The 14,168-nt window shown below is 34.1% G+C and overlaps 1 protein-coding gene across 2 annotated transcripts in view; it reads right to left on the bottom strand.

Annotated features, from left to right (window-relative positions):
• The window catches only part of LOC100648205, a 61,913-nt gene that overhangs the window by 4,265 nt on the left and 43,480 nt on the right, over positions 1-14,168 (bottom strand). For both annotated transcript variants that reach the window (XM_048406297.1, XM_048406298.1), the window contains 3 exons: positions 9,035-9,378; positions 4,093-4,341; positions 3,324-3,627 (listed from right to left, as the gene is read on the bottom strand). In XM_048406297.1, the coding sequence (XP_048262254.1) occupies positions 3,324-3,627; positions 4,093-4,341; positions 9,035-9,378 (897 nt within the window). The remainder of the gene's footprint in view (positions 1-3,323; positions 3,628-4,092; positions 4,342-9,034; positions 9,379-14,168) is intronic.

Here is a 14,168-nt window from a genome sequence, read left to right as displayed (position 1 = left end):
AGAAATTTTTGAACTAAGAAACGAAATATGTAAACTATATAACGTGACGAAACAGTGGTAAAATTAGTAGTCGTAGAGAGCGACAAATGCATCGTGTAACGTGCTAGATAAATTTAATATTTCTGGAATCCAGAACCAGGGCGTATTAAGTCACGTTTTTCAAACTTTAAAGCAAAGCAAATCAAAGTTGCAAAAACTTTGTATTGAGATACGGACTGAATGTTATTTTTACGCTATTATACAAAAAGCTTACAATGAGAAAATTTTTAATATCGGAAAGAGCGAAGAATTTGACGCGGAAAACATATAAAATGTTATTTAAAAAAAAAATAGACTTAATACATTCTAGCTTTGGAGTCTAGTTTTTGGACTGTAATGCTCTTTTCGACTTTTTGTTTAGAAAAATATTTTCACGCGTATGGTATAACGCGGAAAAAGTATCTGTCGCGTTTCGTGGGATTATTTCTACGAAAGGACTATAATTTATAAACAAATTCATATAAAGTTATAATTAGTAATAATAGATTATTTCAAAACGTTAGAGTATTAAATTCGTTATTTTTTTTTTTTTTTTTTTTTTTAAGGAAAATATCAACTACGATTTAATCATCTTCGGAGAAAGATGTTACAAAGCAATTTTGTTATTTCAAGATTTCATTATCCTCAATAATGTTCACTCGTCAAGGGATAGATATAAGACAAAGAAAATTCTTCCAAATTGATATTAATTATAGCAACAATTATATTTAATTATATCCAAACTGCAATGATATATTTAAAGCGCTCACAAGCTGAATCGATGGATTCTCTACTTCCCATAAATTTTCTTCAGTTCAACGACACTTTCGTATTACACTAGTATGGTTAACTTTTAAATTTCCAAAAACAAAATGATTACTGTCTTTCGTGTCTAATTCATTCAGTCCATAAAGAAAAATACGATAGGTTAAAAATAATAATCGTTGAAATTTATTTTCTATCCTGCCACGCCCATAAAATTCCAGCGGTTACCTCGCAGATAATCCGCAAAGAAGAATGTTTCGATGAATAGGTACCTCGCGTGGCAAACTTCTGCTGCAGATGCGTAAGATTTATTCTAACGTTGGAACAAAACGTCTTGTATTATTCTATTCACGAGGTAACAACGAGCACTGTGCAATCTGAGTAACACACAATGATTTCATTGTGACGATTAATCACAGCTTTGAGTCTATAGTTTCGAGTGACTCGTTCGCTGTGCTCTCTTTGTTCTGAAACACGATTACTTGGAAATTGAACAATGAAAAATTGTACACCTTAAAGGAATGTTCGTTTAAACTCTCAATAAAATTAACAGAAGACCGATTCTTTATGATAAAAGAATAATTTCGTGTTTCGACGAGGAGTAACAACGAAATACATGTTTTCTCGAAAGGAAAGGACAAATTTGCAGATGTCGATCTTTCGCAGATTATGTAGAAACAAATTTTATCGTGTCGTAACATGCTACGAGATACAGCTATAATAATAAGTAAAGGGAATAATAGTACAATATCGCTTAAAAGTATGTAAACGCTTCTTTACTTTTGATAGAATCAAATAATTTCATTACAAAATTACGCGGAAAAGGATCCAAACCGATTTTATTCTTTATCACTAGAATGCGGATTTCTATGTATTTATGGGAAATTTGATGGTGTATATAACACGCAAAAATATATAAAATACACAAAATAAAGTATTTGTTATAATACTCGAGAGATGAAACAAATTCCTATTTAAATATCATTTCTTTAGTTCTATTCGTAAAAGTATAAAAGTGCATAAAAATCTGCAATCTAATAATAAAGAATAAAATTAATCTGGATCTTTTTTTGTGTAATTCTATAACGAAATTATTCAATTGCGTTAAAAGTAAGTAAGCATCTACATACCTTTGAGCGATACTGCGGTATTATTCCTTTCTCAGTTATATCATCTACGATCTACGCAATTACAACGAACCATGTATAATTTCACCGATGCAAAACAATCGAAAACCCATCCTTAATTTTATCCACGAGTATGTGTTTTATACGCAAAAGCGAACCTGTCTGTTTTCCAACTTCGTACGGAAAATGGTGGAAGGAAACATTCCACAAATCTAAATAGAAAATCTATGTTCCAATATTGCGTGTTCCTCGTGTCCCAGTATGTCGACACACGATCGATTGTTGATAGTGTTGCCCAGTGCTTCTAGTATTTTCAGCCTGATTCTATATACCTTTGTCCGGCATACGTATGCGTGGCTGTACATACATCCGAGCCGTGACTTAACACGAATGCCACGAAACGTTGTAACTCGGCCATTATGTTGTAATTACTTTTCGAGGCCGGGCCAGGAAATTGTGTATTTTCTATACTTTCGTTTCTCTGGCGGGCGTTCACGCGGCGGCTCGATCAAATTTCATTAAAGTCCAAAGAAGTCAGTTCGGCCGTACCACGGATTTCCATTTAACTGTTCTTTAAGTGATAATTGTTTTGTTACGTGTGTATGGCTTTGTTAGATGCCCGATGACGCTCGCGTTACGGGAGATTCAAATTGGATACAGGTAATGGGATTGACGATCGAGGAAAATGATGACGGCGTTGAAATATCAAACGTTAATATTGCTTTTTGATAAGTATAGATTTTCCGTAATGAACCACCTTAATTGAGGAAGTAGGGCAAGCTCTGCGAAATTGAAGCTCTTAATAGTTTTTTGATACGACTCTCAGGTTTTTATCAATTACGTCAATAATTAGATTAACCTTTAGCTGCGATAATATAATATTACTCTAGTATCGATATTTTGATCTATAACTATATATATATATTCATTGATATAGATTTTTTACGGTTAAAAGTACTCAAATGTTGAATTTTTTAAGCTCCCTCGCTAGATTGTGGTAATGAAACGAAAATACAGACTCTTCTAACAGTTAAGTGGTCCGTAGTTAAAGGCTAAAGTAGACTTTTTCTAACAAATAGAAGATAGGACAGGTAAATATAGGGAAATAATAATTATAATCGGATAATCTTAACAATACTAATTAAAACCAAATAACAGTACTTTAATTTTACTGATATGTCGTCCCTAGAAAAATATCCCCTTTCGTCCCTCTTCTTATCTATTTAACTTTTTTATACTCTACAGAAATACAGTCTTTGATTTGGGGATGTAAATTATTCAAAAATATTTTCACCTTTCTACGTTGCATAGCTTAAAGTACGTTAATCCTGAATTCCGCAATTAAAGTTTAATTCTATCAATTATTTAAAAGAGAAAGAGAGATTTAAAAGAGTTTCATTATGAATTAGCTACCTATTTTTCGCCGTTTTCGGTCGACGCTTCTGAACCTTGATCTTCACTGAATCGCATGATCCGTTCTGCTTTACTTGCGGCTTAATTGCTTCGATAGAGCTCTCCCGACTTTCGATTTGACGGCTCACCAAGTTCTCAGGGCCGTTGAGCAATGGCTGATATTGAGGATTTCTATCGGCGGATGTGGACGACGTGGATGACAGGTCGTCGTCGGTGTGCCGCGACCGTCTCCGTGTCGTGATAAATCTGTTGTTCGCTGATCTTATTCTACGTAGACGGGCCTCGGTTCCGAGTAGGTTGTCGCCTGCGATAAGACAATCAATTTTCATGAAATTCGCGTGACGCTTAACGCTCTCCGGCAAAACTTACGGCTACACAGCCATTGCTGGTTTTATTCTTTGATATTTTCATTGTAAAATTATCGTTGAGAGATCGTTTTGCTTTTTAATACTTTAATTATACGCGTATAAATCCATGTTAAATATTAAACATAAATTTAAAATTTTGATGGTTTGTAATAATTCTCTGGTATTATTCGTTTTGTTGTTCAGAATAAAGCAAAAATAAAATTCGATTTGATGAGGTGCTTGCAGATTAAATTAGGTAAGACGCAAATGTACAGAGATGATTCATTCAAATTCACCTAGTAACAATTACGCTTAATGCAATCGGTGGCGCGTTTAGTAATAGGCAATTAGTGTGCGACCATGCCATTGATTAATTCTTAGAATATTAAAGAAATATTTTGCGGAAAGTAGTTCGTTATTACCACCAAAATCGTTGTCACTCGATTCAACAAAGTACTGCTTCTTTGTAGCGGCAACTTTCTCCTCCATAGGTAGCTTAGTCATCGTGAATTGCTCCAAAATTTGCAGATTTATTTTCGAACTGCTCTCCACTTCGAAATTCGCCGCGGCCCGCTCCGCTATTTTCAACAGCGTTTCAGGATCGTCCGTATTTTCGGAAGCAATCACAAGCTCCAAAAGCGGATCCTGAAAATCCTCGGCCATGCTCGAATCTAGGATAAATATATATATTTGGTGTTTTTTTTTTTAATATTCATCGTTTTGCGAAGTCTATTATATCTATAAATAATATTAATAACATTGATATATTCTTCGTTAGACACTGCTCGTTTGCGATTATTATAAAAAGAACTCATTTTTGTTCAACTCCATTTTCAACAACTCCATTTTTGCTGAACTCGATTTTATACTGTAGCAATTTTTATTTCTTTTGGACATAGCTCCATTTTTGCTGAAGTAAAGTTAAATGCATTGAAAATATGCATAAAATTGTTACTTTCTTATACGTATTATACGTTATATCGCATGATTATCGATATTTGTTTATTGTTACTAGGCTATTATCTTCCTTGAAACTTTATCGAGTTAATGTATTAAACGAACAAACGTAAAATAAGAACCTGATTCCAGACAGTTTAAAAAACGATTAAAAGAAGTATCGATACTAATTAGCTACTTTATCAAGTAACTACAAAATTAATTTTAAACAAATGCAAACGGGTTTCCATAATGTAGAAACATTTCTGAAGACCGTAATTTGTTAATTGTTTTGAACAAAATGTTTCGATCCAGCACTGTTTAGTTCAAAGAAATTGCAGTTTCTCAGAAATATAGAAAATTATTTCATTCAAATCCAAACAATTCTAAACGATGTATAAACATCGTTCACCAAAATGCGTATGAGCAGAAATAACAACGAAGATACAAATTTCAAATCCACGAAAAGAAACTTTTTAATAAACTTAATTTTTTACATTTTGCGACCTATATCCGACAAAAAGAAACCGTATACATATACGAATGAAGGCAACATATCAATTGTTGCTGATCTTCCTGTTGAAAAAGAGAAAAGAGGAAAAGGAATCTTTCTCTTGAAAAAAGAAATTTGTTGCCTGTATCGTTATCTTTATTTTTAAATTTACTTGTTTAAAAATTGAAGTTGTTAAAAATTGCCATTTCTCCGTCCGTGCAGACTTTTGTTTGCCGCAAATAGACCAGTTTTCATTATTTTAATGCGCAAGCTCATTTTCAAGTTTTATTAACGTTCTGCGCACAGCAAGCTGCATAATGAAAGTTGGCCAAGCTGCGTTAAATCCTAACGAATGTGAATTATTTTCAGGCCAAAAATGGGAAATGCTTGTTGTGCAGCGATGCCTGAAACAGCGGCATTTTGTTTTGTTGCTCATGAGCGGAAACGAGATCAAGGACGCCGGAAACAAGAAAGGCGGAAACATAGGAGGCCGCTGAAAAATATTTGAAATATTTCTGTTCGAAACGTTGATCAAGTCTACATTTATGGTTTCGTTGATATTTATCTAATTAGCAAACTCGTAAGAAAATAATACGAGTAACGAGATCTGCAATTTGAGAGAATTGTGGATTAAAGTAAACTTGAACAGAAAAGTCTGTATTGTTATAAATATCAAAGTAGCTACGTTGTTATATGTAAAAATAATTCTTTAAATAAATAGAAATATTATTTTTTCGTATTGCTTCTATCTTTTTGGGGGAAATGGCATAAAATACACACGTATATTAAATTTGTTACACTACACATTACACATATTACATAACATATAATGGTTACAATCTAGTTTAATCTTGTAAAGTTGGCACAGTTTGATTATATCGAGTAAAAAGCAATAAAAATGTACGTAGAGTTGTATAAAAACTTGGAGGAACCGAAGGTGATAATTAATGAATTGATAATATTCTTTGTTAATGGAAACCTCGAAACAGAAGTAATAATTAAAGGAAGAAGGTATAATATTGTAGTAATTGCTGAAGAATACTGAAGGATTACAATATTTGATTAACGAAGGAAATTAGGTTACAACTTTGCTAATTTATGATAATCATATGCTTAACGGATGAAAGGCCATAAATTATCCAATGCTTGTTGCACTACTTTTAGGTTAATCAATAAAGTCTCTCGTTTCATTTACGCTTTAATAACCAAATTATCGTGATTAAGATCTGCAAGCTTTTGAATTTAAGTTGAATGACAAGTGTTCGGTTTTAAAATACATGGATAATTATGCAGACAAAATGAGAGCATCTAGCGAAGAATCCGCAAGATTTAATCGACTTCTGCTTAACAAACTCGTGAGATTTCCTAATAACGCGAAAAGCTGTAACATTTATATTTCTACTTTGATCTGTTCAGTTATATATGTACGTTCTGAAATTCGAAATTTAATTCAATATCAAATAATTTGTACTTAATAATTACCAATTATTTCACGCCTCGATATTACTTTCTAACGGATAACATCGAAGTTGGAACTTGGTTTTGTTATCGAATTTTATCCGACAAATAAAGACCTATATGCAGCAGTAAAAATTCATACACATTCATAAGCTTGATTCGATTACCATTACTATAGCGCTTCGAAATAACTCACAAAATTTGGATTATATGTAGAGGATATATCAGATTTTAATAAACAAATTGGAGAACACGTAAAGACAGTCAAAGAAAGAAGAATAATTCGTCTTGCATTCCTTTTTAAACTATAAAGAAACGAAATTGTTTATAATTGACGGAATGCATCGTTTGAAAGAAAAATCAAAATAAACAATTTTATTATCGCACATTTTCAAAAGAAAAGAAAATATTTTAATTTTCATTGAATTACAGATTAGGATTGGTTCAACAAATTGCCGAGATAGGAATCGCTCTATTGTGTCCATTGTGAATAATGTCCTTTTTTTTATCGAAACATTTGCAACTTTTAATATCTCTATACCTTTTTTAAAAAAAAAACCTTTTTCATTTATAAACGAAATATCTTGCGCGATGTCTGTAAAAATCGGTTCACAAAACATCTCGCCCGTGGATGCTATAGGATTAACGATATTGAATTTTTTTTTTATTTGTTAGAATATTTACAGTCAATTCTCGTTGAGAATTTTCAGTAACTTCATTTGGCGTGATACAATGACATGGTTTATAATAGTTTTATATTGTTGGTTCTAGTAGGATCTAAGGATTTAATCTAAAGGGTACTTTCTTTTTAGTCTGCGGATCTGGTCCGTCGTGTTCAGTAGTTGGGTGACTAATGGGTTATGGTGGTTGTTGACTCTTGTGTTATATCTGCTTCTAGACTTGTGTATTTCATCTTTGACTGTAGGTATCTTGAGGTCACGGTGGATTGTTTCGTTGGTAACATACTAGGGTGCATTTAATAGGGATCTTAGCGTTTTCGATTGGAAGCATTGGAGTATTTCAATGTTGGAATTACTTGCTGTTCCCCATAGTTGGATTCCGTAGGTCCAGACAGGTTTTACTACGATCTTATAGAGCGTAATCTTATTCTGCGTGCTTAGGTTGGAGCGATGGCTAATGAGCCAATAAAATTTTTTGAGTTTGTCCCTGAGTTGTTTAGATTTGTCTACGATATGTTGTTTCCAGGTTAATCTCCTGTCCAGAGTCATACCAAGGTATCTGACTGTGTCCTTGTTGGGAACTGTTATATTGTTAATGGAGACCTGTGGGCAGGTTTGTTTTCGCAACGTGAAGGTTACATGTGTGGATTTTTTTTCATTAATTTTGAAGCCCCATTTATGGAATCACTTTTCCATTGAGTCGAGACCTCGCTGGAGAGTGGATGAGGCTATTATCGGGTTGGTGTGGGACGCTAATAGTGCTGTGTCGTCGGCAAATGTTGCTATGGTTATATCTGTTGATATTGGTAAATCGACAGTGTAGATGGAGAATAGAAGTGGTCCGACGACACTGCCTTGGGGTATGCCCGCTTCTATTGGGAAAGTTGTGGTAATGGCGTCTGCGTATTTAATCATGAATTGCCTATTGGTTAGGTAGGACTTTAGGATGGAGTAGTAAGTGTGTGGTAGGACTTTTTTAAGTTCGTAAAGAAGCCCTTCGTGCCATACTTTGTCGAATGTCTGTTGGATATCAAGGAATACCGCTGAGCAGTATTTTTTCTTTTCGAGGGTTTGGCTGATATTGTGTGTTATTCGGTGGATTTGCTCTATTGTGGAATGCTGCTTCCGAAAGCCGAATTGATGATCTGGCAGGGTTTTCAGATCCTCTAGAAGTGGAAGGAGTCGATTCGTTAGCAACTTTTCGAATAGTTTTCACAAAGTAGGTATTAGATCATCCTATAAGTTCGTTCCGTTTTTCGAGCGGTTAGATATGTTAAGATTGTTTACATACCTTTCAGTTTCATGAAAAAAATGTAATCCTCCTCTCGTTGTACAACTTCTTCCCATTTTTCAAGTGCATTGGTCCCTTATCGCCGTATGTTTATAAATGGACACATGAAATGTATACACAAAAGTCGGCACGAACTTATGGGATGACCTAATAGAAGACTAATTGGGCGATAGGAGCTAGTTTCGTGTATTGGTTTTCCGGGTTTAGGGATGAGCGTAATCAGTAATCCGGTGTGATTACCAATTGTGTAAAAATTCATATATTATTCTTCTTATTACTATTCTATCTTAAAATATTAAAAATATAAAAATTAAAATAGAAATATCAAAATATTCGCACATCATTATTATTATTCTATGTTATCACTTTATATTAAAATATTAAGAACATGAAATACCTAGCGTACAGTATTAAACATTATTTAAAATATATTCGTTGTTGCAATCCACTGTTTTTCATAGTTTTTCATAAAATTCCTTTTTAATTAATGCAATAACTTTACTTACGACTCGCGTTCTTCGAATTCATCTCGCGAACGGCCACAAATTCGCTGGATATTTTGTCAATATCATTACGACTGCTCGCCAGATTATCCAAATTTTCAGTGGTTAGTTTCCGTTGTTGCTGAACGTTCGTCGACACTTTCTCCTTATTATTCGTCGCCGATTTTACTTGATCCTTGCAGGCGGTCTTCGATTTCGATTGCTTCGCGTCGTTGTTGGTCGGAATTCCTTCCGTAGCAGTAGACAAGTCGAGATCGTGGGCGAACGCCACCACATCCAGCGCTGCGGTCAATGCGTCTCCAAAACCGGCCGTAACCGCTGAAACTTGAGGCTCGGCAGTGTTTGGACTGCGCAGAAATTGATTATCTCTCCTTCGGTATTATCCAAATAACATCTTTTACTGGGGACTTTATAATTTATTAGGTTGTCCGAAAAGTTTCTTTCGTTTTATGAGGAAATAATAGACGCACAACGTTTTTTGTTTTATATTTGTGACGGCACTCGACAGCAAAATACCACTGCTCGACACTAACCAGAACCGGACAACGGCAGCGCAGTGGTTAGCGCCTTAGATTACGAACGTTCGGGACCCGGCTTCAAATTCCGGAATTCGAATTTTCTTCCACGATTTTTAAATTAGAAGAAAAACAGCAGTACCCCAGCAGCTATATCTACAACCAGCAGCTACAATTACCACGGACAACACTTACACCTCATATTATTTTTGTACGATCATTTATTATTGTACGATCCATTTTGTTCTGTTGAGATAAACACCGCGACATTTCACAGACTTGGTTTCACGTTTGTATGAAGATGCACTGTCGTAAAAAACACGTTTACGAAAGAGGGACACTATTCGGACAACCTAATGATTTAAATATAATTTACAGTCTACTTTAATAATTTGCCTATTTCGAGACTCGTTTTTCCTTGCTTTTCTTTTTTCTTCGCATCTCATTTGCATCAGCGATAAAAGCACATAAAAAACAAGATGTTATATGTGTCTGAACATTCTTCATACCTAAAAAATTTGATTACATTATTTAGTTTGTCGTCTGCTACGCAGAAAGTTCATATGGATTTAGTAAATAAACTAATGAATGTTTTTTAACGCGGTATAAGACAATCGGTTCGTTAACTCTATCGTAAACAAACATGTTCAACAATCTCTCGAACACTATGATAGCCGAGTATCAATGCGATTCACTGTATAAAAGTGAAATTCGAACGAGACCGAATACGATATTTTGGAAATTCATGAACTGCGTTTCAAATTTCGCCAAATATTTAAGTTAGAAATAGCGATGAAAAATTGGAATTGAATAAAATATGCATGAATTCTGTATATGTAAATATTTTACGAAATACGTTAATATTTATTGTAAAAAAAGAATTTTAATATCCACCTTATTTTAATGTTACAACTCGTAATATTTACTGTGTAAAATATATGCGTGAAGTTTCGAGCGTTCAAGCCTTAACGTTTAAAGCCTTTCGAACATTAAAATCATCTGAAGTCGTTCCGTCTGATCATTTACGAGTCTCGTCGTTTTAAAAGTTCGAGCATCGAGTACAAATGCCGACCTAAATAAAATATCTTGATAAGTAAAATTTGGTGGAAAGCTCTGCTACTCTCAAGCTAATTTCTACTCTTTGACATTTATGAAAATCAATCGCAATGAGGTGCCATTAAAATTGGAGTCCGATGCAGACGTTCTTAATATCAGTTGTCTGATATCGAATGCTATTAAACTCGCGTAAATTTTTATCGGTAATACCCGAACTATAGAACCATTGAAAAAATATCCCATACTTATGCAATATGAGCATATTAATATTTATTAGCCAATCAACATATACAATACCGTACCATTATGATTAGATCACGAAATTCTGTGCGAATTTAAACATTTCTAAAATTTTCCAGAATGAATTTATGTTAAATTTAAGGGGAGGCTAAGGTTAATTCGTACAAAAATAAGGCATGTTTTTGTGAATCATTTGTGACGGCACAGTTAAAGTTTTGCGAAAATTTGCGGCTAATTTTCCCTTCAAAGTATTCCATAAAAGTGAAAAATTGAAATTTCGAAAACCCCTCCCAGCGTTACCTGGGGAAAATTGTTACCTAACGAATGAACTTTGATTTTTTGATTTCAGATGATCCAGCACCAAGTTATGAGCAATTCTACTTTTTTCCGAGACACGTCCGAATAATTGCTGCCATTGCCGTATTTTTTAATATTTCTCCGTGAAAATTTTATACAATATTCTTCGAATGTCATACTTTAATGTATTATTGGTTTTAATAAAGAGATTTTAACTGTGTCGTCACAAATAATTCACAAAAACATGCCTTATTTTTGTACGAATTAACCTTAGCCTTCCCTTAAAGGTGCAAAAATGCAGAGTACGAGTAATAAGGAAATATGTATGAAATATCCAAAGTAATAGAACAAACAATTTTCTATCTAGGTTCCATTCCTTTTTAATTATCTTTGTAGAATTATGAAGCTGCATAATAAATATCCGTAGTCTACTCAATGCTTTCAAAACAAGTCACGTGTATAAGGTTGTTCAATTAACTCTATTACTTGAAATGTTGTTTTTAATAATATTAAAATATGTTCCAGGTACAACTCGAATGGTTTAGAGAGCAACGTAATTTCACATAATTAGCATTTTTCATATGTGAACACGTACAGGAATATCATCGATGTTTCCTAAATCGGAATCATATATATTTTAATACATTAGCATGTATTACTTCCTTATGTCATCCTTATGTCTCTACAAAAGAGTATTAATCTGTTTACTATCTATTCGTATATACTTTTAGTTTAGTAGATATTTTAACTATAATTTGTCAAATTTGACGTATGAGAGGCAAAGGGAAAAACGCGAAATGGTATTCCAGTGTTTTCGTTATCTTTGCCTTTCATACCTTAAGTTTGACAAATTAAAGCTAAAATATCTACTAAACTAATAGTTTTCCGACTACAGGTTATAGAAATACGTTAACACTTTTTGTTACATATAGACATACTACTTGTCTCAGAAACACACTTCACTACAAAAAGCTACATGAAAATACCATACTACACCATAAATGATACCAAACACCCCTCAGGAAAAGCGCACGGAGGAACACCAGTGATAGTCAGAAACGATATCAAACATTATCTACACAGCCAAGTTTTTTTTATATTTATTTATTGAAATTCACAATTTGTCCAATTTGGACATTTGGTAGAATTTTTTAACAGTAATATTAACATGTTGGTGGCTATCCCCAGCGGGGTACCATCCTCGCGTTTGCGAGGTTATATCCTTTGTGAGGTCTGCTGGGTGCTTCCTTTTTAGCCTTCTGTCCATGTTTATGGTTTTGAACGTTTCCGCAGCTAGCCGGTTTGAGTGTGTTGCTATTCTTGATTTGTATTTTTCTGAGTATCTGCTAATTTCTTCCTTGACCGTTGGGATTCCCAGGTCCCGCCGTATGTCATCATTTCTAACGTATCATGGTGCATTTACTATTGTTCTAAGGATTTTAGCTTGTATTATCTCTATTTTGTTTATATGACTCATTGCTGCTGTCCCCCATAGTGGTATTCCGTACGTCCAGATTGGTTTTATGATCGTTTTATATATTTTTAATTTATTTTCTATGGTTAATTTGGATTTTCGGCTTGTTAGCCAATGTATTTGTCTCCTTGTTTTCTGTATTTTTTCTATTATTGATTTGGTATGTAGTTTCCATGTGAGTTGTGTATCTAAGTGGAGTCCTAGGTATTTGACATGCTTTGTTTGTGTTATATGCGTGCCGTTCAGAAGGATGTTTGGTGGTATCTTTCTTCGTAGCGTGAATGTAATATGGTTGCATTTATTGGGGTTTGCTTTTATTTGTTTTTCTTGTAGCCACTTTTCTATTTTTGTGATATGTTCTTGTAGTAATTTGACTGCCGTTTCTGGGTTCGTATGCCTGACTAGTATAATTGTGTCGTCCGCGAATGTCAGTACTGTACTATTGGTAGTTGTTGGTATGTTCGCCGTGTATAATGTGTATAGTATTGGGCCTAGGACGCTTCCTTGTGGTACCCCTGCCTTGATGTCTTTAACTTCAGAATGTGTGTCCTTGATTTTTGTTACGAAGGTTCTGGTGCTTAGGTAGGATTTTATTAATTGGTGTATTTGGCTCCGGGAATTGTTTCCTAATTGTTTGTAGTAGGCTTTCATAGTTAATTTTGTCAAATGCTTTCTCTATGTCCATAAAGAGGGCTGTGCAGTATTCCTTGTTTTCTAGTGTTATTATTATTTCGTTTATAAGCCTGTGCAATTGCTCTATCGTGGAGTGTTTGTTTCTGAAACCAAATTGGTGTTCCGGTATTAGTTTTTTTTATCTCTATTATTGTTTTATTTATGTCTATTTGTAATATATTATTTTTTCCACTATTTTGGAAAATACTGGAAGCAGTGATATTGGTCTGTAAGATGCAGTTTGGTGTGGATCTTTGCCTGGTTTAGGTAACATTTTGATCTGTGCTAATTTCCATGGTTTGGGGAAGTATTGAATTCTTAGAATTGCATTGAACATTATTGTTATTAGTCTTATCGCTTTTGGCGAAAGGTTTTTCAAGATTTTGCCATTGATTAGGTCGATTTCTGGTGCTTTGTTGTTTTTTGTTTTATCGATTATGTTTCTAATTTCTTGTGCTGTTGTTGATAATGTGTGGTGTGAATGTGTTGCAGAGGTGGTTGAAGAATTCTTCAGCTTGTTCTTCGTTGCTTCTTGCCCATGTGTTATCTGCTTTTCTGATTGCTTGGACGGGTATTATTGGCTTCTTTATTTTTTTCGTGGCTTTCCATAGGGAGTAGTTGAAGTTCTTGTGTGTAGAGAGTGTCCCTATGAACTTTGCGAATTCGTTATTGTTGTGCTCTTTTCTTTTGTTTTTTATTTCCTTTGCAAGTTTGTTTAGGTGTTTTTTGTTTTCTCGAGTTTTGTGTTTTTGCCATTTTGCTTTCGCTTTTCTTTTTTCTCTAATTTTGTCGAGTATTTCTTGCGGAATTGTTATTGTTTGTCTGCTGGTTGATTCGGGTGTAGTGGTTGTCCTTGCTGCTTCTTGCTGTAATGTTACTACTG

The sequence above is a fragment of the Bombus terrestris genome, chromosome 6, assembly GCF_910591885.1.
Source record: "Bombus terrestris chromosome 6, iyBomTerr1.2, whole genome shotgun sequence".
NCBI classification, from domain to species: domain Eukaryota; kingdom Metazoa; phylum Arthropoda; class Insecta; order Hymenoptera; family Apidae; genus Bombus; species Bombus terrestris.
The sequence above is the reverse complement of the archived record's forward strand: the minus strand, read 5'-3'. Positions and strand labels throughout refer to the sequence as shown.